This window comes from Hermetia illucens, chromosome 6, assembly GCF_905115235.1.
Source record: "Hermetia illucens chromosome 6, iHerIll2.2.curated.20191125, whole genome shotgun sequence".
Taxonomy (NCBI): Eukaryota; Metazoa; Arthropoda; class Insecta; order Diptera; family Stratiomyidae; genus Hermetia; species Hermetia illucens.
The window spans coordinates 44650964-44677578 of NC_051854.1; the positions used below are offsets into that span (position 1 = coordinate 44650964).

The 26615-nt window shown below is 45.2% G+C and overlaps 1 protein-coding gene across 4 annotated transcripts; it reads left to right on the forward strand.

Annotated features, from left to right (window-relative positions):
* The first annotated feature begins 6736 nt into the window (after window positions 1-6736).
* Window positions 6737-25943, forward strand: LOC119659647 (facilitated trehalose transporter Tret1-2 homolog). 4 transcript variants are annotated; one of them, XM_038067852.1, is made up of 6 exons: window positions 6737-6988; window positions 15481-15849; window positions 15913-16141; window positions 16264-17067; window positions 25479-25619; window positions 25686-25943. In XM_038067852.1, exons 2-6 carry the CDS (start codon window positions 15636-15638, stop codon window positions 25840-25842), a joined length of 1545 nt encoding a protein of 514 aa, XP_037923780.1. In that variant the 5' UTR covers window positions 6737-6988; window positions 15481-15635; the 3' UTR covers window positions 25843-25943. The 4 variants fall into 4 exon arrangements, with proteins under 4 accessions (XP_037923780.1, XP_037923783.1, XP_037923782.1 ...); XM_038067855.1 differs by having other exon boundaries at window positions 15624-15849; XM_038067854.1 differs by having other exon boundaries at window positions 6785-6803.
* Window positions 25944-26615: the final 672 nt, after the last annotated feature.

Genomic DNA, 26615 nt, shown 5'->3' on the forward strand with positions numbered 1-26615 from the left:
CCATTATTAGGCCCATTGTACTATCCCCGTAAGTTGCCTATTCAATGGCTTCCCGCCTACGGTGTTCGCAGGCTTTAGCGAATCTGAGAACATTCCCAAGAGGCAGAGAGTGTGCAGATTCTTCATTGAAGAAAACCTTGCCAAGGTGTCTTCGTCTGAGATCTGAGGATGCCCGGCAGCTGCATAAAAAGTGCAGGGCAGTTTCCTCCTCCTGCTCACATTGGCTGCACACAGCCGAAACTACTACCCCAATCTTTTCCATATGGTAGTTTAAGGGGCAGTGTCCCGTCAAAAGCCCTACTAGGGTTTTCATGTCCCACTTCTTAAGGGACAACAAAAATGCCGCTCTAGTGGCCCTAGGCTCCTTCACAAGGATTTTCGCTTGCCGGCAAGAGTCCAAATTTCTCCACTCGGTTGCGTGAATCCTTGCAATTTCACCTTTCAGAGTAGACTTGACAGTAGATGGTCGGATTCCAAGAGCTGGTTCTGGGCCCACCATTGTAGATCCAGACCCTCGGCGAGCCAGTCTATCAGCCCCCTCATTACCGGCGATGTTAGAGTGCCCCGGCACCCACATCAGGAATGTTTCGTTCAGTCGGCCAAGTTTCAGCAGCACCTGATGACAACTCCACACCAACTGGCTTGATATGTTGTTGCCATCTAGTGCTGATAATGCCGCCCGACTGTCGGAACAGATTCGAATGGTGCGACCCCTCCATTTTTGTCGCAGACATTCTTCTGCTGCCAATGAAATGGCATATATCTCCGCCTGGAATATGGTCGTCATTTTTCCGAGGGGTCGGGCCAGTTCTATAATCGGATTCTCCGAGAACACGCCTGCACCCGATCCATCCTCCGTGACTGACCCGTCGGTGAAGATTATTAGGTCTGTAATCTGAAAAGACTCATGGCCACTTGTCGACCATTCTTCTCTTTCGGTGATTACGACAGTGTATGTCTTTTCAAAGACGAATCTGGAAACCATATGATCGGTCGGCATCAGGGCTACCGGGTGTTTTTCAAGGAATTTCCATATAGACGCATGCCCGTTGGATTGGCCGCCTTTCCACGCCCCAATGGTATCGAGCCTATATGCGTCGTTGGCTGCTTTCCGTTTCACCTCCAAGTAGATGGGGGGTAAATTTAGGATGGCTTCAAGTGCCGCAGTCGGCGTAGTACTCATTGCTCCAGAAATACTTAGGCAACCAAGTCTCTGAATCTGCGTTAGCAGCTTCCTGCTGTTAGCAAAGTTCAGTCTTGGCCACCAGACGATGCATGCATACATCAAAATGGGTTTTATTATGGATGTATACATCCAATATATCCGTTTAGGTGAAAGTCCCCAGGTCTTACCTATCGCATTCCTACAGCACCAGAGCAATCTGCAGGATTTCTGGTATTGTTCCTGGATATGATGCTTCCACGTTAACTTGGAGTCGAAATGTACTCCTAAGTACTTGACTGTTTGTGCCAGCTGGATTTCCGCCCCTGCTAAGGTGGGTAGCGTATAGCTGCCCCACCTGACGTTCTTAGTGAACATAACTAGTCCAGTCTTTCTAGCGTTCACCATGAGTCCATTGCGGAGGCACCAGCTGTGGATTACATGCAGAGTTGCATTCAAGCGGTCACATACTGTGTCCAAAAACTTGCCGGTAATTATTACGGCTAGGTCGTCCGCAAATGCTTGCGCGAAGACTTTTTTGTCCTCCAGGAGCCACAGCAGGGTATCCATCACCAAGAGCCATAACAGTGGAGAGAGAACCCCTCCCTGTGGGCAGCCCCTGAGACATCCTGCTTCAATAGACTTCTGGCCGACCGATATGTGGATTTTTCTCCACTCTAGCATGTGAAGGATCCAACTGATTAGCAGCGGTTCGATTCCATGCTGTCTTGCCCCATCACAAATTGCCGCAAATGAGGCATAATTGAAGGCACCTTCGATGTCCATGAATGCGCCTAAAGCGTATTCTTTATCGGACATCGCCTTTTCAATTTTTGCCGTTAGTTCATGGAGTGCTGTCTCCGTGGATTTGCCTTTCTGGTAGGCGTGTTGTCTATGGTGAAGTGGCCATTTAGGAATGTGTGTATCCCTTATGAACCGATCTACTAATCTTTCTAGTCCTTTTAGCAGAAAGGACGTTAGGCTGATCGGTCGAAAGCTTTTTGCGTCTGTGTAGGTGGGTTTTCCTGGTTTGGGAATGAACAACACCTCCACATCCCGCCATTTAACTGGAATATAAGCATGTGCTAGGCATGCCCGATATATATTCCGAATGTGTCGACCCAGGGCATCCATTCCTTCTACTACTAGCGCAGGAATGATGCCATCCGGACCTGCAGACTTATATCTGTGGAACGAGTTAAATGCCCATTTCACTCGCTCCAATGATACTACTTTGCATGCCAGATTCCAATCTCTCGGTTGAGGGCTGTATGCACCTGTTGGCCCCAAGATTAGATTTTGGATGCTGCCTGGGAAGTGTACTTCAAGCAAATGATTTGCCGTTTCTTCATCGCTTTCTGTGTACTTCCCATTCTGTAAACGTAAGTAACCCAGTTTCTGGCTACGTTCTTTGACCAGAATCCGCTTCAGCTTTGACGTTGCCTCAAGAGAGTTAGTCTCTTCGCAAAAGCGTCTCCGAGATGATCGTTTAGCCGATCTTATGTTCTTCTTTAGAGCCTTCTGTGCCTCTTTATAGCGATTCCAGCTAGTGCTTGATTCGCCCTTCAGAGCACGATTAAGGAGCATCCTTGTCGTTCTCCTCTGTTTTGCCAAATCCGAGTTCCACCATGGTGTTTTACCCTTCTTTGGCATCTTGAGTGGACAGCTTTCTTCGAAAGCTTCTCTCATGCTAGTTGTGATCATCTGGGTTGTCTTCTCAATTCCAGCAATGGATTTGATGCGCCTCCCAGGGATCGTGACTCGGGCGTTCAATTCTGTTTGATACATTACCCAATCTGTCTTCCTCGGATTCCGAAATGGAGTGGGTGGAGGTAGATCCATGCCCATAACGAAATCAATGCGTCTGTGATCCGAGAGTGTGATATCGTTTGATACTCTCCACTCTTCGATCAGAGCCGCGATGTCAGGAGATGCCACCGTGATGTCGATGACCTCTCGCCTGACCACGTTGAAGAAAGTGGGTTCATTACCCACATTTCGGATCTGCAAATCGGTTCCTACTAGATACTCCAGTAGTCTCGATCCTCTTGCATTGATGTTCGAACTTCCCCAGCATATGTGGTGAGCGTTGACATCACATCCTGCTATTACCCCCATGCCTCTACTTTTGGCATATTGGATAGCTCTGATGAATGTTCCACTGGGAACGTCCTCTGCGTCGTAGGGGAAGTATGCAGAGCACCATAGTATCTCTTTATCTCCCTGTTGACTTTTTATGGTTAACTTAGCCGATGTGGTGTCGCCATCACATAGATCGTTAACCAGGTTAGCTTGGAAGTCTTTGGAGACTACCATGCAGGTGCGGGGTCGATCGCTTCCATTGGCATACAATAGGTCAGCATGTTGGAAGTTTAGGCCCCTGACTGCCCCACCAACAACCCACGGTTCTTGTATGAGGTATATAAATGTCTTGCAGCTATTGATCCGACGACTGATAAGTGCAGTCGCCGCTTTACAATGCTGCAAATTTACTTGGGAGATGTGGCACCTCATTTATGTTTCAGATGTAGATGCCGGGGGCTGCATGTCCCCTTCAATGGTTTTAGGAGCCGACACTTGTAACGTGACGGTCCCCAGCCCATAGTAGAGCCGGCAACCCGATTTTTCCCGAACTTTCTTAACATCAGGTTCGGGAACGCCGATAGTGAGAAAAGTTCCCGGCCTATCGGTTCTCTCTCCTTTTTTGCTGCCTAGCAGCAACCAGGTGGAAGTGTTAAGGTTGTTCTGTACACCAAGTTGTTCCAGAACCCCGACACCATTTCGCTCTTCTTCTGGAAGCCAGAGAAAGCACTTCTTGATTGATGGCAGCTCAGAGACCCTTTTCAAGGTTAGTCGCGCACCCTCCCACACATCGTTAAGGGAGGAGCAGTACTGCCTGAGCCACTCGTTCGTGTCTTCGTCGGCAAAGTTCAGCCGTAACATTTTACGGTATACACCTACCGACTCAAAGCAAAGCTTGATGCCTTGCGCAGACGCAGTCCTTACAGCTAGGAGGAGTTTCCTTCTAAGCTGTTCGCACTGCTCAGTATCGTAGCCGGATGGATTAGAGTCGTCATACAGGACCCATCCATCGGCTTCGATAGCCTTGGCTGCAAATGAAGGCCTAGCCGTTGCCGGCCGAACCCTCTTTGCCGCCTTTTGTGTCGAAGAGTTAGGATCGTCCGAGGACCGCTGCCGCTTCGGTTTCCCCTTAGCCGCAGGTGCCCCGAACGCTCCTTTCCCCTCAACCTTGGCACAGCTCTTGGGTTGTGCGTTGCCCGGAGGCGGTTTGCCCGAAGGCGGTTTGCCCGGAGGCGGTTTGCCCAAAGGCGGTTTGCCCGGAGGCAGTTTGCCCGAAGGCGGTTTGCCCGGAGGCTGTTTGCCCGAAGGCGGTTTGCCCGAAGGCAGTTTGCTGTCCGTGGACAGGTGCTTACCCATGGGCAAGACTTTAGCCTCAGCAGGTGGCGCCGATTGGAGCCTCGGGTCAGGAGTACTGACAGAAGGGGCCTGCTTCGGTTCATCCGTTAAGGACTGGGTCCCAATTGAATTGGTTCCCACTTGAATAAGTGGGGAATCTGAGTCTAGACTCAGGTTCTCCATCGATGAGCTCAGGGTTGCCCCTTCACTCGGGGTTGGATCGTCACGATCGAAGTTTAATTGTGTTTGCTTAGTAGGTTTGTGTTTTTGTTTTTTTGTTTTTTCATAGTTGGCTGCCATGGCCTCAATTTTTCCGGGGAAAGTAAGTCGATCTCGGCAGAGCCCCTTTTTGCCGAGACAAGGCTAGTTGAAACTGAGGGTCGCCTGGTACCCAGAGTTCACCGTTTACGGCCACATCTTAACCCCTGTGACCATTCAGCCCTCGGCACGGTAGTCAAACCTTGGCTTGGGGTTTTGATTACCGCTTGGCTTCAGGTGTCACCTCCCGTTTTCTGGAGGATCTTCCTTACTGAGCTTCCTCACCACGTCAAGGTAGGTAATCGTCGCCCTATATTGGGACAGAGTATCGGCTACCTGCTCATCAGCTTCATCTCTGTACAGCGAGCGCACGTTCCATGAGAAAATGCGCAAATCGTTGTTCCGTTGTTGTTGCCGGGTCCGTCGTTTTAAAATCCGTCCTGTCCGAGGCTCCTGTTGCGGCTTCATAACAAGTTGTTTTCCGTGTGGGTTGTCAGCCCTACTCAACCCCCAACCTGGAGGACCAGTTGGTACAATTTGTCCCGTCTTTAGGCGCGGAAGACTCGCCTTCATCCTTCTCCGTCTGCAGCTTTTCATTAAGAAAAAACTCCCAGCGGTCACCACGTGGAGATGGAGATAGGGTTTGGTAGTAGAGTTGTTGGTGTTGGTTCAGCAGGCATTTCCCAGGTTTTTTACTCCATCTTGGGTACCAATCCACATTTCGCCCTGAGACCTATACTACCCTTTGACCACCTCCCTTGTATCTCCTTGAATATTGTGAATTTCGAGGAAAGATGCGAATTTCGTGACCCCTGCTATCGGGGGAGGATCTGAGCTTCAAAATGGTATATAGGTTGCGGTGTCTGGGTGCCAGTCAAATTGTTCGTGAATGTCTTCATCATTGCTCGTCGAGCCGCGTCTCGGAAAACCTTCGCGACCACGGGGCGTGCGTACTCTTCCTGTACATTGTCAGAAGTTCTTTCTTAACGAGAAGCGGAAGCGGAGAAGGATGAAGGCGAATCTCCCGCGCCTAAAAACGAGACAAACTGTACCAACTGGTCCTCCAGGTTGGGGTTGGGTAGGGGTCACGACACTACACGGAAAACAACCTATCACGAAGGCACAAAATGAGCCTTTCCTGATTAAGGTAGGCCTAGACCGGATACCGGTTGTTGTATCGCTGATGATGATGATGATGATCAGTGAAATGGATATGAGAAAAGTTGTCATCTGCCTCATCTGGTGGTCATGGTTTCTATACAATACATTCTAATTGATAATGATAATAGGATGCCAATAAAACTACCGCAATTGCCAGCTTATAGCTAGAGCACTTTTGTTATACCGCCCTTAAAACTTAAAAAGTCATAAAAAAATGCAACAAGTGAATGAGCTTAAAAGATTCATTAACTCGCAGATACTTTCATAATGCTAACCCAAGACTTATTGAACACAAAATAAAGCCAGAGAATAGTTTTAAATACAATTTTATAGCCAGCAATAATTTTTCCAAACCACGAGGTCTGAAATATTGTCAACAGATTATTACTACTACAACAGGTATGTCTTAACCCTACGGAACTCATAATAGATGCACAGAATGCAACTTTTACAGCGCTAGCAATGCCCCTTTAACAAAAACCTTACAAACTAATGTAATCAGTATCTGGCAACAAACTTAGTTAAGAAATTGTAAATGTGCTTTCGTAAGGGTTAAATACCCTATTATCTACTAAGGGGTGGACTTCAATCACTTATGCAAAAGGTGTGCCAGAATCTCTAAGTCACTTTAGTTAGTCATTTGTGAAAAGGTGTTTTTCCCTAAATAACAGGTGGAATTGTATACAAATACGTAACGTTGGGGAAGTATCTAAAGCAAGTGGTGCAAAAAAATATCAGATACTAGTATTGTTTCTAACTGAAATATGGTAGTTTCAAAATTCACGCAAGTAGGGAGGACCTGCTCGTGCGGTACTTATGTGTAGTTAATCCGATGAGAAAATAGAAAATGTGATAGTGAAATTAAAACCCAATAAAATAGTGTCATCTACTTCTTTAAACAAAAGGAGCATAAAGATTTCTTCCAGTAAAACTTCAGTGAATTGTGGAAAATAAACCCTTACTTCCTACCCTCTTGGCAGGAATAATAAGGTCGGTTGCGGAAGTGTTTTCTGTGGAATCATACAACCAATTCATGACAAATATAACCCTTTAAGGATCCAGATCAATTGTTGCATATTACCGTCCTAGCTTTCTTCTATCTTTTTTTTTTCGACTTTATAATGCCAGTTGTAGGTTTTCTAAACTATGGCCAATAATCTCTGTGAATACTATGTCGTGAGTATACTGCAGTACTCGTGAATATGCTATAAAACAATAAACGACCCAAGGTTCAATTCATTCTACGTTACCCCTATCTTACGTTCCTCAGTTTTCTGATAGTAAAGAAAACATTACTTCTAACGATCTTAATTATTTCCTAAACGATTTTTTACTCCCGCGACGGTACGCTGTCGAACTACCAACTAAACACCTACCCGTCGCCAGAGAGCTAGCCTGAAACTGTTTTTCACATTACATCGGGCTAGTCCCCGAACCCCTTCAAATCGGGAAGAAAGAGAACTGTTAATTCAAGGAACCCCCTGTCATCCGGCCCCTCAACCGATCGAGCTCTATCTTCTTTGCAACGAGAAGAACCCAAACGTAATGCTCAACACGGCTCTACCTGTCGACACTACTCAACGCCTCCTCGACAATGTTGCCCGCGGAGAGATCCCCTATGTTTAGATAGAGCTGCTGACGAATTCCATCCCACCTTCCACAAGAACAAAAGATGTGATGGGCGTCATCCACAACTCCATTGCAAAACACATAATCAGGAGATCGTCTTCCCAATCTTGTGCAGGTAAGACTGAAAGCCTGCATGCCCACTTAAGAACTGGGTAAGGAAATATTCAGTCTCACCATCCATCTGCATCTAGTCCCATTTTTCCAACAGTCACTCTTCTAGGGTGCGTTGCCGTTCTTCACGAGCAACCACCTCAATTGGTTCTCCTACCTTACGCTTATATATTGCTTTACGTTCCTTAACAAGATGGGCAACGGGATCACTCCAAGTAGTGTCACCTGCAAAGCTTACGATATACCTCCTTGCCAGGAGCGTCAACTCATATATCTGCGCCTCAGGACAGACTGAGTTGAGCTCATCAGGACACGTCGCCTGCTAGACTTAGCCCCATTAGTATTTACCATTAGCCGACCTAAAGCCGAAACTGCAGCTGCAGTCTTGTTTGAATTGCTCAAAAAAGCTCATCTTTGAGGCAAGAGTCAGTCCAAGATACTTTACCATTGATTTTCACTCGGTGATCAACTCACCAATATGGGACACAGACAGATTCGGAATTGTGATTTGAGTCAGGTTAACTACTTCAGTTTTTTCGAGTGCAAGGTTGAAACCATAAGCGTCCAGCAACAAGTACCGCGACATCATCAGCATAATCGACTAGGCGCAACTCTTTTGGCATGTAGCGTTTAAGCAGACTATCAAAGCAAGCATTCCAGAGGTCCTGTCCTAGGATTGATCCCTGTGCTGCGGACGAAATGACCTGCATCCTCCTTTCAATCTTGCGGAATAAAAGGCGTTTCTGACGTTAAGCGTTATAAGGAGCACCACAGGTCGAGCTCGGCGGCTGTGTGCCTCCCTCGAACTGCCGCGGGGATAAAATTTGCGGCAGTACGTATCACTTCAGCATGTCTACTTCTGATGAGCTTGTCGAGCACTTTCCCGGCGGTGTTAAGCATAGAAAGTGGGTGGTATTAAGACGGCAGCTCATGGTAGCCTTTTCCTTTGGTGATCAACGCAAGCCTCGTCACCTTCCAACGAGAAGGGAAAATGTCCTTTTGCAGGCAAACTTTAAATGCGCCGGGCAGTAGGTCTACTCGATGTTGGAGAACCAGTTAGTATACATCAGCCGGGCTACCATCGGGTCCTGCTGCCTTCTTGTTTTTCATAGAGAGGACTGCCTGTTCCAACTCTTTTATAGAGGAAAGTGGGCAGTCTTCGACGCTCGCCGCGTTGACATCTTCATCTCGTACGGAGTGCACAGGGAATAGTGCCATTACAATGCGGTCCATCTGCCCAGCTTTAAGTCAACAGGGTTTCCACAGAACAAATTCCTATTGGTCCCCATTCACCTCGTAAACCAGATCCTGCCAGTAGCAAGCTTTGCTCCTGTTTATTATGCTGATGTGTCTCCTTTTGGCTGATCTGCACTGCGTTATTATGGTATATGCGTCTTCCCGGTTATTAAGATGTTGCGTCAAGCGGCGGAGGTTGTGACATTCCTTCTGGATCTCTGTAATTTCGGCCGTCTACCAATATATAAAAGGGTTGCCACGTCACGATGCCCTCTTGTCGTTATTAGGTTCATAACTTTATTTACGACAGTGTAAACTGCAGCGCCACCACCCTTAGGAGTACCCTCCAGCGCGACCCCACCTGTCTCTGTCTGTTTCGACGAACCTGCCGATGTTCACTTTCGCGACGTTCGATGCACAAAAAGAGCGCGGGTGGTACACCACGTCGTAAGCAATTTATTAATGATCCCTTGGCGAAAAGTGCTCCAGAACTAACCACACGTCCATCTGGAACCCCTGCGTCGAAAGTCCGGGATTATTTCATTCGGTGTTAGATAGACACTGAAAAACGTAACCCGTAAACACTGAATCCAGGCAAAGCCGTTCCCTTGGCCTTGGCCAAGAACCCTTGGGTCGGTGTCGTCCCGAACCCAGATGGCAGCAGTACCTGGTATGTTGGGGTGCCATGAAGCTAGGTGCTTGTTTCGATACTGTTCACTGATGAGCAGTAAATAAGCTTTAGTCTCCGCAGGGAACTGCGCTAACAACTAATGAACGGATCCACTCCGGTGCACATTGATTTGTAGGATGCGAATCATGTTAACCTCATCCTACCTCTATCCAGTTCTGCTCTGAACACTGGACACATGTCATATTTCGTACTTCTAGCACAAACTTATAGGGGGTTTTCGGCTAAATTTCTAGAATACATTTACATGCTATTAGTAATTTAATTTCTGCAGATATCGTGATGGGATGTATTTTGATTACTGTTCTTCTTCTTCGATTGGATAGGTTCTAAGAACGAGACCTGTTTCACTTTTTGGGGCACACATACGAGGACTCCCCTGTGTATCACCAATTATAAGAAAGAGGACCACTTTCGAAAAGTACTAATTAAGCCCTTTGGTATGCTACCCTGCATGACCACATTCTGTGAAAAAAAATTTGTTCTTCGCTTTCGCATATATCGGGAGCCCCCATAAGCCCAACACAAAATGATACCACTCGTTTCACAGATCACATATTTTCACCAAATTTCATGCCAATAGTTTCAGCCACTTCAGATAGACAGACGAACAGACGGACAGACCTGAAAAACCTGAAAAACGTTAGTGATTTTCAAACCCTAGTTGCATCTCCATTGAACCCAGTAGCGGAATTAATACCGGCGCCCCGTCTAGGTCTGCTTAACTAAAAACCTCCAGAGCTCAAAGTTTTGCGCAGAGATCCACCAATTTAATATCCCTAAAAGCTGTCTGGCGTCCTAGTCCACATCATGCTCCATCCATTATAGACTTCCTGGGTTCGATTATCCTCACCCATACGGATTAAGTAACCCGCACACCGCAACCTATCGAGCCGGATTTAATCCACAACCGGACGATATCGCTTATCAATTTCCTCATTATAAACACTAAGGAGTCGTCCATCTTCTTATACAGGACCAAAAATAATTCCGAAGGATTCTTCCTTCGAACGCTTTGTTGTATAAACTTGCATTGCCTCAACATCGCTGATCACTTTTTCGAGGGCCTAGTTAAAAAAAATACACAATAGGGTATCCCTTTATCTCATGCCATTGTTGATTGTGGATGGCCTCGAGAGCTACCCTCCTGTTTTCACCTGGCCTCGCACATTAGTCAGCCTAGTAAGCCTTTGAAATTTATTCGGGATACCAAATTCTCTCATGACCGTGTACAGTTTTATCCTATGCTACTATAGGTGGCCTTAAATTCGATGAAAATATGGTGCAACTGATGACCATATTCCAACAGTTTGTCCGTCGCTTGCCGCAAAGAGAAAATCTGGTCTGGTCTGTTACTGATTCGTCCGGGGTGGTCCTTCTTTGTTATGGGATGATGATGTTCTGGGCGCATGAGTCTACCCGGCCTACCAAGATAGCGAAGCATATCTTATAGATGGTACTCAGCGACGTCATACTCTCTCTATAATTGTTGCACTGCGTGATATCTCCCTTTTTATGTATGGAGGAGATAATGCTTTCTGTATTTAGATATTTCGGCTGATGCCAATGAGGTAATCAGTCCATATTGGTAAGAAGTGCCGATGTTCGATCAGCACGTAGTCAACTTAATTAGAAGAGGTCGCGTCCGAAGCGAACGACGTTTCCTAGTATCCGCGGATTCACAACATGTGTAACATTTCATCAGCTTTGTCCAATGACAACCTGACGAGAAAATGCACCTGCTAATATGCAGCAATTTGCCTTTACACATCACCTGATAATTAATTTTGAGTTCAAGGTCTGGGACAGCTGGGGAATGTTTACCGGGAGTCAGCGGGCTCAAGTTACATTTTGATCGAGCTGAGATTGGAGGTTACAAGTTGAGAAAAGATGCAATTTGTATTCTGGACCGTTAGAAAAAATGTGCACGAACGAGGACAATTCAAGCTGCATCACAACCGGGATCGCCAGAAAGACAAGGTGATGAAGTCTATCGATCACCTGGATTGTTAAGGTATTTGAAATGAACTACCCATTACTCACCTAGCGAGGTAAGCCCAGTCAGAAAGTATCCTTCAAGCATTGGTTTTCCTGAACAAAAGCGAAATTTGAAAAAATAACGAAAGTGGAGATACTCGTGCAGTAACTCATACGCCGGCTCGTATTCTAGCGTTGAGTTTGAGTTTTTATGATACTTTCCCTTTGAAAACCACTTCACTTCCCGGATAATGGTTCTCAAAGGACTTATATTTCCTCCAACTGACCCTCCGTCAAAGGATAAATGTGCTTCTGCGACGAGAGTTGTCCGGCGTTTGATACAGCACCTTTTTCGAATGCCTGTTCAGAAGAGTTCCTTTAACTGCACTTGAAAGAGCAACTTAACTTCTATTTTTGCTTATGCATGAACGTGGCTTTTAATCATAATTATTTGGAGCTAAGATCTTTGATTTGAGAACTTACTCTTCCTCCTCCTCTGAACTCTACGAAACTCATATTAACAATAGCGGGGGTAACCTCCAATATAATGACCAAGGATGCCAACAGTTTTGTTGAATAGGTCAGAGACTAAAATGTTCAAGGGACCCCCACACATTTTCCAGCCTGACGAATAAAGTAGCAAACAAGTGCGTGCCGATGGAAAACTTCAGTGAAGTTTCGCGGTAAATTTCGCCAAATTTTGAACTTGTTGGGATAGCTCTTCCTGCCGTTGCGTAGTGCCTCACCAAACCACAAGAAAACGTAGAAATCACCTGACATCGCGCCATCTCTTTGGCGAAGTTAGGGCACTTACTGCAATATCTGCTTATCCATAATCCACTCGGTTTTTTTGCCTCAACTGGACTGAAATCGTCTATCTCGAATTAGGCATCAAAGGTGACTAGCCACAAGCTCAATTTACGTCCTGCTTGCTACACTTTCGAAATGACAAAAGATTTGACGGACAGCACGCTCGAGATGCCTTGGGAATTCAGATCCTCAGTAATCCCCTGTGCGGAGTATGTGTTATCCAGACCACGAATAATGAGTGATGTGGTTTTCTCCGAAGGTAGGGTATAGGTGAAGAACTCCGCTTTGTTTTTCATAGCTGTGTAGTCCTCTTTGGATTTGAGGAGTATTTTATGGTTGGAGTTTCCTGACTGCTTTGCGTGGGAGTTCTTAGAAGCGACATTGAGGTTTGTGGTCGGCATAATCCTAAAATCGTCCACGGGTTCAAAAATAACAATAGGGAGAATTCAAGTACTCACCTATTTCCTCCGAGGTGCCTGTGATAGTTATTTTTGATGGTTGGGTGGCGCGGGGGCTTGTTGCTTATTACCAAGTTTAGGTGCTTGTTTCTGCAATGCTGTTGTCACACAGTTGCCTTGTTTGGAGCTAGCATCACCATGATGATTTAATTGAAACCTCGAAAGAGGCATTTGTCGATTGCAAGCTCCTAATTAAGTACTCCAGGGACTTATTCTTGCTTAAAGTCTCCTCTAGCTTACCCAGTAGACCCTCGTTCTGCTTCATGAGGGATGCTAATTCGTAATTGATACTTGTTCCAACATCTTTAATCATCCCATCCGAGTCGCGGCTTTCGTCAGACTTCATATCCGTGGTCGCGACTGAGTCCATCACTGACGCGTCCTCATATTCAGACTCCATTTCTTCAGGACCCTACTTAACGTCCTTTTTACATAACCATTTGGAAAGCGCTCGCACGACATTGCATCTGAGCTCTGGAAAGCGAAGAGCTGGGATCCACCGTAAACCAGTCAATTCTTTAATCGGGTTATTCAGCAAGATAGAACTCCATCTGACTGGCAAGAAGATACGACCGTTCTAATAAGGAAAAGAAAGGTAGTCCAGCAGAATGTTCAAATTATCGTCCGATTCGGGTACTTTCTCATACCATAAAGATTTTTGAACGCATTCTTGACAACCGCATTCGCGAAATCGTTAAAATAACCGTGAGTCAGGCCAGATTTGTCAAGTACTGCGGAACTACTGACGCAATACATTCTGCATGGTTACTCAAGGAAAAACACCGTGAGAAGCATTGCCCTCTTTACATTGCATTTCTGGATCTAGAGAAAGCGTTTGACCGTGTGCCAGACGAACCTACCTGATATGCTTTACGAAAACACTTAGTGGGTGAAGAACTCGTGCGCTGGGTTCAATTGCGCTACCACGATCTGAAAAGTAAAGTTCGAAGCGTGTATCAAAACCACTTCGTGTTTCTGCTGGTGTTCATCAAGCGCCCTCTCACGACTCCTCTTTGTTCTTGTTATGGACGCCGTCACACGGGATATCCAACGTCCAGCGCTCTACACACTGTTTTATGTAGATGATGTTTTTCTAGCATCTGATGGCAAAAATGATCTCGAGCAACTTGTCCAAAAATGGAATGATCGCCTCATGCAACACGGTCTCAGATTGAATCTGAATAACATTGAATTTTAGCCGACCGATCCCCATGAAACAGACATAATCACTGTCAGCAGCAGTGACCTGCCCAAAACTGAGCGATTTAAAAACCGCGGGTCAACACTATCGGCCACTGTAGGACTGCGCTATGAAATTGCTTCACACTATAACACAACCTGAATGAAGTGGCGTTCCACAATTGGTGTTATTATATTTATGATCGTGAACGTGTCAAATCTAAAATTTACCGCAATGTCATCCGTCATGTCGCTGTCTATAGCGCTGAGTGTTGGCCAACTATAAAGGACAATGAACGTCGGGTTGCGGTAATGGAGAAGAAGATGTTGCGTTGGACAGATGGCGTCCCACGTTTTGATCACATCCGAAATGACGATATCCGCGATCGATATGGAGTTGCACTGATCGTGGAAAAATTGCGAGAGGGACATCTTCGAAGGTATGTTCACGTAATTCGCACTAAAGAGAATTCACCTGCCAAGATTGGTTTGAACATCAAAGTCGATGCTATACGACCAAAAGGCCGACCGAAACAACGGTGGGCTGATAATCTGGACGGGGACTTAAAAAATTCGAGATTGCATCCAGATGAGGCATCTGATAGGGCCAAAGGCTAAACCGATCACGACGAGGCGACTCCGCTTGTAAGCGGGACAAAGGTTGAAAAAAAATAAGAAGAAGAAGATTTGGAAGGTGCTCGCCATTGAATAAACCTGATATTTTCATTGCAATCAATAATGGTTATCACGTCGTTCCTCTCCTTCGCAAGGTATGTATTTGGGGTCCCTATTGTACTCTTCGTCTTACCATAAAGTCAAAGCTTTTACTATATAACACTGTGAACTTGCCTTCCTCTGAAATCTGAGTTCTTAGCAAGAAATATTGCGAACTCTGCGCGTTCGAGAGAAGAATCCTTCGAAGAATTTTTGACCCCATTAGGATAGACGATTCTGTAGCCTACATAACGACGAAATCTATAAATGATACCACGGCCGTTTCGTTGTGGACAAAGTCCCACTCAACAGATTGCGGATGAGGGTCATCCAGCCCGGGAAGTTTATAAGGGCTATATCTATGGTGGAAAAAGAAGACGACGCAGACCGTGCCTGAAATGGACCGATGGCGTAGGTAAAGACAGACAGCTTTTAGAGATATCGAATTGGTGGACCTCGGTGCAAAACCGGGATGTCTGGAGTTCCTTACTAAGGCAGGCTAGACCTTATACCCGTTGTTGCGCCGTTGATGATGATTTCACTGATCGGATCGATCAGTGCTGCTGGGCATGCCTTCGCAAAGTGTCCAAACATGTGGTACTCTTTAATGAAATTCGAACCTTGGAGCTGATATTGATAATTATCTGAAAAAAAAACAATATCTTGACATTTATTTGCAGTGACCTATAGTCAAAAAGACACTAATCAAGAAAGTTACTAAAAATGGAGTGAAATCTTCAAAATTAATTGAACTAAAATAAAAATGTTAACATAAAAGTATTAATTAGAAAAAAACTACCTTTCTACCGTAATACTACACTAGAACTCAAGAACTATGGTTGTGGAAGAATGTAGCCTTCCGTCAAAATCAACGTTCAAACTTTTGTTGCCTCAAATCATAGCCTGCTTCATCAAAAACTATGCAGTCTTCACCGCTGGCCTCGCAACTCAGTTTCCTACGGTTATAATTCCAGAACTTACAGGAATTGCGCCTACAGATGGTTTCAAAGAAACCCTTAGCATTACAAGCGAGGAGTCATCATGGTTTGGTACAATCAAATAAAACGAAGAGGAACTGACACCCTCAAATGATTAGCCTTTCCTTTTTTCAGGAAGCCTCACGTATATTTGCCAGCTGATAGGATCTATCATTGGCGGTCATGTGATTGACATATTTGGGAGGCAGCGAATACTTCTCATAAGCATCACCCCCTCGGTCATTGCATTCTTAATGTTCTACTTTGCGAATTCGGTGGTTGTACTGTTTGCTGCATATACAATAATAGGCATCAGCAACGGAGTCCTTCTGGTGGCGGCGGTAACTTACACTGGCGAGACTTGGTAAGGCTCAACCCTGTATGCACTTAATAATTGTACGTCCTTCACACATAGCATATCCATGAACGTCATACACTATCGCTTTCCATATCGCACTGAATTGAGCCTGTCTTTTACTCTCTTAGTCAAGCCAGCATCCGAGCCGTAATGCTGAGTACCGCAACAGTTTCATATTCAGCGGGAAGTCTTGTGTTATACACCCTCGGTTCTCTCACGAACTGGAGACTGGTAGCTCTCATATCGACAATATTTCCAATAAGCAGCTTCCTTTTGGTTCTAACAGTGCCGGAAACCCCTATATGGCTGCTATCAAAAGGATATGAAGAGAAAGCGCGTGAAACCCTGCAATGGCTTCGAGGATGGTCCACCCCAGAGTTCGTCGAAGAGGAATTCCAATTGTTGAAAGCGAGTATCGAGGACAACAGCCAATACTATTCCGAAGAGAAAAGTGAATATCTCAAAATAATTGAGAAATTCAAGGACTTCACATCGCGTTCGAATCTTGCTCCAATCTTCATCACCTTCCTCCTCTTTCTAATTTGCCAATCAAATGGTATCATCGCGATGACTCCATTTCTGGTTCAAATATTCAAGGCTCTCGGGACAAATGTGGACGCAAATTGGAGTACAGTGGTCGTAGCGAGCGTATCCTTGGCAGGGACGATAAGCTGTGCGGCGACCGTGAAATTTCTAGGCAAACGGAAATTATGCTTGGGAGGATTAACTATGTGCTCAGTATCTTGTGCTTTCTTAGGATTCTACGCTTTGAAGGAGTTGCCAACCGGATGGAATTCCTTCCATTTACCGCCAGATGTTGAGGTGAAAAGTAGCTGGATTCCGCTAGTGTGCATTATGGGACTGTTTTTCTTTACGAGTCTGAGCATTGCTGATATTCCGTGGATGTATATGGCCGAGTTATTTCCTTTCAAGTAAGTTTTCATAGTATTTACAATAATAGCTTAAGATGTGCCCCTACCTCTATGACCTCTACTTTGAAGATCCGGGTAATGCTGGGCATTGCTTTTATTTGGTTTAATTTGGCAACCCTTGATAAGACCGTATTGGTCTCCCTTCTTCCTTATTAAGTTGAAGACAATTGAGGCTCATCCCTAAGGTAATTGACATACATACTAAACCCGCTGAAAGGAACAGTATCTGAAGAGTTGCCTCTCCCTTATAGATACCGGACTTAGGAGCAACCCAAATCTTCCAACGGAGGCCTAAACTGACTTCGCATTATAAACGGATCAAACAACACCAGCAGCTACCTTCCGTCATGTTACTCCAGGAGACACGGATGAGATAGCATCAAAAGCATTCCCTCAGCTTTTGCGACGTACCCTTCTTAAGGTTTTTGGTACTCGTATGCTCAGATTATTTCGAAACAAACCGGAAACCAAAAAATTGGCCCTTGACGTGTGACGTGTTTTAGGTATTTCTTGCGTAAGAACATTTCTCCGCAGGAATACTCCACTATAGAAGGAATTTTGAGCCTTAAACACGAAATAGGTTCAGCTTTGCGATTTTTTTTCAGCTTTTTCTGTTTGATAGATAGTTTCCGTGAATGGCCCCATCAACTAAGTAATAACTTTCTAGCCCTGACATCCCTCCCCCCCCCCCCCCTTCTGTTTATGACAAATGTCAAAATCAATGGTGCCTTCAGAAAGTACTAATCGGGACCATTCATTTGATACCCCACATGACTATATCCATACAGAGATTCGATCAAAATTTGCCAACAGCATATCCAACGCTGCAACACCTACCATGGGTCCATGCTGTCGGATGCGATACAGCTGCTTGATAAACGGTCTATGACCTTGGCAGCCATTCAGCGCACCGTTGATGCTTCTACTTTCGTATTACAGTCGAATGGGATCCCTCTACTGGCGGTATCAACTATATCTCCAGCTGTTTCTATTTTTCCTTCTGCCAAAGATGGCTCAACCACGCCCAACGATTCAGCACAGTTACTAAATACCCTCGAAAATGTCGTCGCTGTCTACGGGTTCCCGGCGGCTTAGGAATTCGTTCGAGACTTTAATAACAATCGTTGACGCAACAATACATGTTGGATCAGGGCCTTGAAATGTGTTGGAGCACAACATTACAGCAGGAGATAATGTGGGCAGCATTGCGCTCGCCAGAGATTATTACCCTCATTCGACTGAGGTACTCATTCACAGCCAACGCCAAATTACCATACAAATTCCACCGCCTTCCGTATGACAGCCTTGTGCTCTAACCACTCAGCTATTCGGACGACGAGACTTTGGCTTCTGAAAATGAGCTTCCTATTGTTCCTAACAGTGTAGCCTCAACATCTTCTCCTGCATCAGGGTTGCTTCAAATGGCTTTTGCATCCCTGATGCAGACGCCCTTATGAAACGAGTTACGATGTACCGAGCCTTTGATCCTGTCACGCTCCATCGTGCCTTCATCGGAATAATATCCGCAGCCTACTCAGCTTCACATCGTTCCCATCGTCAACGAAGCTCCACTTCCCGCCGCTGTTCTATACCCTGAAACTACATCCACCCATACCAGCAGCCCCGGATTAAAGGTGACGTCTCCACGTAAACAGATATCTATCTCTTAGCTAACGTTCGCAGCTTCTATGGACGATGTACTAGAATACATGAGGACTTACTTTCTCCTCTGTCCTGTGTCAAACTGACAAAAGACAGCAAGTGATTGTGTCTTTCGAGGTCACTTATCCTAACGTATTTGACGTCCTCCCGACCCTTCTTTCTGGCCTAAATGTGTATTCATCAAGCCATACAAGCACACCAATTCGCGAGTGAATTTCAGGAAAACCCGCCTGCCTCGCCGAGCAATGTAACTGAATTCATATTTACTGTCCGTCTATTTTATCAGAATGTTAGGGGTTTAAGAGCCAAGCTGGGCGCCTTCAATTTATCAGCAACACTATGCCATCTGTATCTTCGAGCTCCCCGAAGAGTGCTCCACTTTCGGCTGCATCTCGTAAGTCAACTGGCGGTGGCGTCCTATTGCAATAAAAGATACACTCCCCCCGAACTCGTCTTCTCCTTTTCTGACTTTCTTTTTGAGTGTGTTGTTCTTCTTGTCTCCCCACCCAACTTCCCCCGTTCATTGTTTCTTGTGTATACGCTGTTTCTCACCTGTATGAAGAATTGTTTAGCAGTTTGTCTGAACTCCTTACTGTCCGATTCCCTTCCCTCCCTTTCTTCTTTTGCAGAGATTTGAACCTCTGCTCTCTCTGCTCCACTGTTCACCCTAGCCTTCCAATTCCAAATCTCTCACATTTTTCCCTTCTGCTTTCTTCCTTTATAAATACTTGCACTTCCTATATATCAATTCCACCAAAAACTCCTTGAGCCGCATTCTCAATCTCTTCCTTTCCAACCTCCCCTAGCGATATCACTCTTTATTTTCTTTCACATCCCTGTATGTCAAAACTGACGTTCAACAACCCCCACTTGAATTCCTCCTTCAACCTCCAAAACTGCGCGTAAATATACTAATTTCAACTTCCGCAAAGTCAATTTTAAACGGTTTCAACTCCGCTTTAGCGTCTATCAACTGGGTTCATATATTAAGCAACTCAACTTGTTATCAAGCTCTTAGCACCTTTTATAATATCCTGTCCGGTCTCCTCTCCTGTTATGCCCATTATTCCCCTGCGTTCGTACCAAACTTGGTTCACAACGGAGATTCTTAATAACATTCGTGTGAAACATGCACTACGGTAACAGTTTCGGGCTCCTAAGAATAACGACGACATGACTCATTTTAAGGCTATCCACTCCACTGTGAAGTTGATGATTAAAAAAACGTATAAAAGGTACTTGTTGAGCATCGAAGCCGCCCTTGCACGCACTAACTTCAAACCCTTTTGGTCCCACATTCGCTATTCTCGTAGTCGCACCCAATCTCTCCATTTTTCTATTAATTTTGCTGACTCCATTGCCAACTCCCCACAGCAATCCTGCAACCTTCTTTGCACCTAATTCTCATCCGCGTCTCTCTCAGCCGCTCCACCCTCCACGCCTCTTCTAACTGGAGGTTGCTCCGAATCTCTGGCCATGTCTCCCCTTACGCTTTGTTTGGCTGAGTTGCTCATTGGTACTCTTGACCCAGGCTTCGATGGATTCCTAACCTCTTCGTTCTTAACTGTAGAAGACACATTTCCCTAAAGAATACTACTTTCCCTATCCTTGGAAAGAAGAACTTATCATCCCCATCCTCAAGAGTGAAGACCTTTCTCTTGCTGTGAACTACCGCCCCATCTCTCTTCGCGCCTCTTGCTCCAAAATCCTGGAAAGATACATCAACGACTGGTTGACTGCGCACTTCGGTCACCTCATTGTCAAAGAGCACCATGGTTTCGTGACACATAGATCTGCCTTCTGGTCCTTCTGGTCTTTACGAACTTGGTTGTTAAATGCTTTAATTTACGACAGGAGGCATGTGCTATTTATGTTGATTTCTCCAAAGTCTTTGATATCGTTGGCCATAATATTCTCCTCTCTAAACTCTCTCTACTCAACTTCCCTCCCCCAATCATCTCCTGGCTTTCCTCGCATCTCCATACCGTTCCTGCAAACTGCGATCTATTACAGAAGACTCTGATAGCCCTTACCATATTATTTATGGTTTGGTGCACGTTGTGCTTGTTCTTGATGAACTAGGACAGCTCAACTATTTTTGCCCCGAGCTGGGTAAAAATTCCTCCGTTCCTGTCTGTCTGTCTGTCCGTCAGTCACACGAGGTTTTCTCTGAAACAGCTGGAGCTATCGTCATGAAATGATCTGTGAACCGCCGCACGTGCAACGAATTGCATCATATTATGTTGCCTTTAAGGGAAGGCTCCCCATATATGCGAAAGGGGGAGCAAAATGTTTGTTCACAAAATATAGTCATGTGGGGTATCAAATGAAAGGACTAAATTAGTATTTATCGGAAATAATTTTATTTCTGACATCTGAACGGACCTTTTTCGGAAGAGCTCAAAGCTTGGAAGTTCACCACCGAGGGCAGCATTACAGCTAGGCAGTCGGGATTCGTCGGGGGACTCGGAAAGGAACTTGGATAATCCCCGGAACGACAAAATTACTGTTGCAGTAAAAGACGAGCATGGAAAACATCAAAATACGACAGCGTTTCTTTCACTAGGAGAACGCATAGACGACCGACGAAACAGAATATCCACCAAAACATCAGGGCTCTGACATGGGGTATTACGTTGTCCTATATTAGGGCAGTGATGTAGAAAAACTTCCAAACATCATGTGGAGTCATGCGAAAGGTACAGGTGACGCCACCTCACAGGTGACTCGCCTTAGTGGTGCCCAATAAGCGGCCAAGAAGAAAAAAGCCTCTTCGCTGAAGAAAGCTGCGCCGGAGAAAGTTCCGGGTAGCTCTTCAATTACGGCTCCAACTTTGACAAAAGAGGAAGAGCCTACAGCTCGTAAACCCGAAAAATGGACAAAAATTAGCAGCGAAAAGTAGCAGAAAAAGGAAAAGAAGATTCTTCCGGAAATAATCATTATTTCCAAGAAAGAAGGTATGTCCTACGCCGATAACTATCGGAAAGTTAAAGCCGATCCGGAATTGACTGACTTGGGCAGCAGTGTAAGTCATACCAAGCGCACGAAGAAGGGAAATCCGATGCTGGAGCTAAACAAATCTAGCGAGAAGACCGCGGATACTTTTCGCGGTCAGGTGGAAAAGGTGCTAGGTGAGCAAGTAGAGGTGAAAGCTCGAAAGTAATAGATAGTAATCGAGTGCCAAGACCTAGACGAGGTCACATTACGAGAGGATATCTGTACTGCGCTAGGGGAACAATTCAAGCTTTGCGGAATAGTAGAAACCACCACCAAAAGGATGAAAAAAACGTATGAAGGTACACAGACCGCTATTATTAGCCCGCCGGAGGAATCAGGAATTGAACTGATTACCGAGAGCAAGTTAAGAATAGGTTGGGGTCGTGTGCCGAATTAGAGAGCAAGTATCTCTCAAGAGAAGCCTCAAATGTCTCGATTTCGGTTACTTTACAGCAGCATGTACTAGTGAGTACGATAGGTCGAGAAAGTGCAGGAGGTGTGGATAATAGGGTCACCTTATCAAGGACTGCACAGAAGATCCACGATGTCTGTTGTTCAAAGCTAAAAAGACTTGCTTCCGCAAGCCATTTGAGTGATGAACGTGGACGTGGCCAACGTGGGGCCAAATCTTGCTTGAAACCTTCGCAGAGCTAAGCATCGTATTAACCAACGTTGGATGTGTAGCCACCTTCCGAGGCAGAGGGCTGGGCTCGATGATCAATCTGACCTACCTCAGTACCTCGTTGGCGAGAGGAATGGTCTGGCGAGTGAGTGAACACTACACTCACATTACCATCAAGCCATGTTTCTCGACATCAAGAACGGGGGAGGCGACAATTGAGTGAGCAACAGAAGCAGAAAAACCAAGAAAGCTGATTGGTCCACTAGAGCTTTCCCGGTGACTTTAGAAGGAGGTCACAAGCCGAAGGAAACGGCGGTGGAAAATGTTAGCCAGTTAAGTCAATGGGTAACTGGGGTGTGCGTTCCACAACAGTAGGAAACCAAGCTACTGGTGGAACCAAGAAATCGGGCTGTTGAGAGCTTGGTGTTTGCGAACGACGACCAGAATGAAGCCAGACAATCGGCAGTCGGGGAAGGAATACAACGAACTTTGAAGTAGCCTTAACAAGGTTGTACGGGAAAGTACATTAAACAGTTGTGCCCTACGATAAATACGAGCCCGTGGGACGCTGCTTACAAGATTGTAATGAACAAGATTCGTGGACAAAAATCATAATCGAAATTCCTCTCCCACAACAGGAAGAAAGTGGACCACATCCAATGCTTCAATAGGACGTCTTCTCAATCGGGGAACGCGGGAACTAGGGGAAATCTACAGACGAATTGGGGACAATAAAGCTCCGGGATTGGACGGAATTTCGAGCAAAGCCCTGACGTCGACTGCTGAAATCAGGCCCGTATGGCGCATACATAAGTACATTTGAATCGTGCATGGTAGAATGAGTGTTCCTCGCCCAGTGGAAAAGCAAAGGTTGGTTCTGCTACCGAAGCTCCAAAACTACCTCGCGCACTCTCTTCATATCAACCTATTTGTCTCTTAGCCACTATGGGGAAGATGTTAGAGCGGGTGATATACAACAGGCTGCTTCCGTTCGTCGAGCTAGCGGATGGCCTATGGCAGTATAGGCTTCGCAGAGCGCGGCCTACGGTCGATGCAATTGCAACGGTCGTAAACCTAGCCCGGGAAGCATGGGCCGCTGGTAAGTGCTGCGGGGCGGTAACGCTGAATCTCAGCAACGTCAGCACCGAAGACGAACCAACCAACAACACCCGGAAAATCTATAAGGGCAATATCTAGTAGAAAAAGAAGACGATGCAGACCCTGCTTAAGATGGCCAGACAGCTTTTAGGGATATGGAATTCGTGGACCTGGGCGCAAAACTGGGATGTCTGGAGTTCCTTATTAAGGCAGACCTAGACCGGATACCGGTTGTTGCGCCGTTGATGATGATGATGAACTAGGGTTGGATTAAGGGCACCCTAGCTAAAATAGATGTGTCTCGTTACTTAGCTCGGATAATCGAGAGTTATCTCTCGGAGACACTTTTTTGATACGAGACGGACGACGGACCGAAGGAATATGTTGTGACAGCACGTGTTCCCCAAAGCTCCGTATTGGGCTCGTGCTGTGGAGCACAATGTATAAAGGAATGCTTGGCTTTCGCGTACCAAAGGAGGCTACATTGAGTGTTTTTTCAAGCGACTTGGCAGTGGTAGTAGTTGCGAAGCACCACTAGGATGTGGAATCGTATACAAGTGAAACCATTCATGTCATCGAAACATGGTTTCAAATGAAATTGGACCTGACGGGGGAGGACAAACAACGCTATCAAAATTCGGGTTGGTAATTACGAGGTCGTTTCAAAATCGGTCATTAAATACCTGAGGATAATGATCGATGCCAGTTGCAGTTGAGCTTCAAGGGGCATATGGACTATCGGCATGAAAAAGAAGCAAAGCCTAGCTTATCTCTAGCACGGATGATCCTTAATATTGGAGGGCCAAAATCTAGTCGTCGGCTGCTTATCGCAGGGGTGGTGAAATCCATCCTGCTATAAGTGGCCCCTGTCTGGGCATGCGCACTGGATAACACAGTGAGCCAGGGAAGGGTAAGTTCGGTATATCGGCCAATCGCGCTGTGGGTATGCAGTGTATATAGGACGGTATCTGGTGGATCTTCTAGAGGCATAGAGGCACACTGTCTCTACCGGAAAAGCAGGGTGAATTCGGCCGACGTGAGTACGGGCTTCCGAAAAGCTACTAGGAAGGAGCTCTACAGGAGATGACAACAACATTGGGATAATTCCAAAAAAGGCCGCTGGACCCATACACTGATCCCGTATATTGAGAAATGGGTCCTTATGGTACACGATGCATACAAGAAGTACTTGCATCGCTTTGGATTGGATGAGTCTCCAGACTATCCCGAATGCTCCGCTACACCCGAGGAAATGGAGCATGTTATGTTCCGCTATCCGAGATTTGCGAATGAAAGCAGAAGGTTGAACCCTTATCCCAGTTTTCGGACCTCATAAGTTCGCGGAGATGTTAAAGTCGGAAGGAAATTGAAGTGCGGTAAACGCAACAGTAACTGCAGTACAGGAGAAGCTGCAGAAACTGCAAAGAGCCCGGAAAGCGCGGCGAACGTGTGACTTAGTTGTGCTGGTGTAAACCAGAGCTCTCCTTGCGAAATAACGCCGTGGTCCGTGGGGATATGGGCGGAGAAAGAGGGGTGATTATAGTGAGTGAGAATCCCACACACTTTTGTAGGCTGGAGCAATAGCGCCCTTTTAAGATCTCCACCTCGACGCATTGTCTTTTTCGATTCATAACATCAATCGAATAAGATTTACGTTATTTTCCACTATGCCGTCAGGTTTTCCCCTGCAACCATTTCACCTTTCATTTCACTTCATACTTTAACACCTGTTACTCTCTAAAAGGTGAAAACAAATGTCCCTCAGACAATTGAATCCCACATAGTCAGCTATGCTGCAGGCGAGGGACTCGAAGCGACGTTCACGAATCAAATCAGCGCCACTAGAGATCATAGTTCGCCAGAAGTACCACTATTAAATGGAAATCCTGGAAGGATATTTGAATTAGACAGAATTGCATTAATTTATTAAGGTTTACCTCAAACCAAATTCCATTATAAATTTAGCCCAAAATAAAACTGAATAAATTATTTCTTTATTTTCTAGAAACCTCTAATTCCACATCCTTTTCAGAATCCGAGGCTTCTCAAATGGAATAATATTGGCAGTAGCCCTACTAATTGGATTTGTGAACACTAAAGCTTACAAGGACTTAGAAGTGGGATTTTCCATCGGTGGAGCCATGATTTTCTTCTCTGTTTTCACCATTATATTGTGAGTACGACTGGCATCATTTATAATTTATTCTGATATTCTGTATTACAACAAACTCATCCACAGCATCCCATTATTATATTTATTCTTGCCGGAAACCGAGGGAATAAGCACGGATGATATTGAGAAATTCTTCTCTCATAAAAATCACAGAATTACTCAAGTGAATATAAAAAAATTTCTGGAGTCAGAAAAACAAAAAGAAAGTAAAATTAGTAAATAAGCATAAATTATAGTATCTAATGGTTAGAGATAAGAATTTTATGGATGTAAGTGTACCTAAATGTATATTATTCTACGATACCATAAAAGAGATTTATCGTATGTGGTTTTTGTGTTTTTATGGCCTTTTTTTCAATCATTTAAAGTAATAATCAAACTATGATCATTATAAAATAAAAGGTATAATAATTAGCTTTTATTTTCGTACTAGCACTCAAAATTTAGTTATTTAATTAGAGAATTAGACGATCAAACGACCATCCTGAGTGGCCTAAGACGACCTAGAGGAAAGAGCTATCCCAAAAACCTAAAAATTGGGCGAAATTGACCCTGAAGGTCCGCCACAAATACTTAAGGGGGTCATCCCATGTGAACGCTGTTTTTTTTCGCTTTTCCTTTTAGCGAAGTCGATTCGAACGTCATTCGGACTGATAAATACGAGCTTTATTACGGCGATCGACATAAATCTAGCATGTGACTTATCACGTGTTTGACACTATAATTTCCGAATGACTCCGAATATCAAAAAATCACTTTGCCCATATATTCTACACAATATCTAAATACAATTGATGCCAAAAAAATTCGATTTCGCGGATCCGGCACACGGGATGACCCCCTTAAGCTCCATCAAAGTGCTCGGTTGGCACACTCTTGCACGCCTCTTTGTTAGCCAGGGTCGGGAACGTTGCGGAGTGGGGGTGCTTTGAGCACTTTTATCCCTCATGTGTCATTTGTATAAAATCAACATGTCTATCCCGATGCTTGGGTTCG

Excerpts from the sequence above, each read along its gene's own strand:
- LOC119659647 (XM_038067852.1), top strand. The coding sequence starts at position 15,636 with ATGGTTGTGGAAGAATGTAGCCTTCCGTCAAAATCAACGTTCAAACTT. Across the intron at positions 15,850-15,912 it reads CGAGGAGTCATCATGGTTTG|GAAGCCTCACGTATATTTGC; the intron begins GTACAATCAAAT and ends TCCTTTTTTCAG. Across the intron at positions 25,620-25,685 it reads TCTGTTTTCACCATTATATT|CATCCCATTATTATATTTAT; the intron begins GTGAGTACGACT and ends ACTCATCCACAG.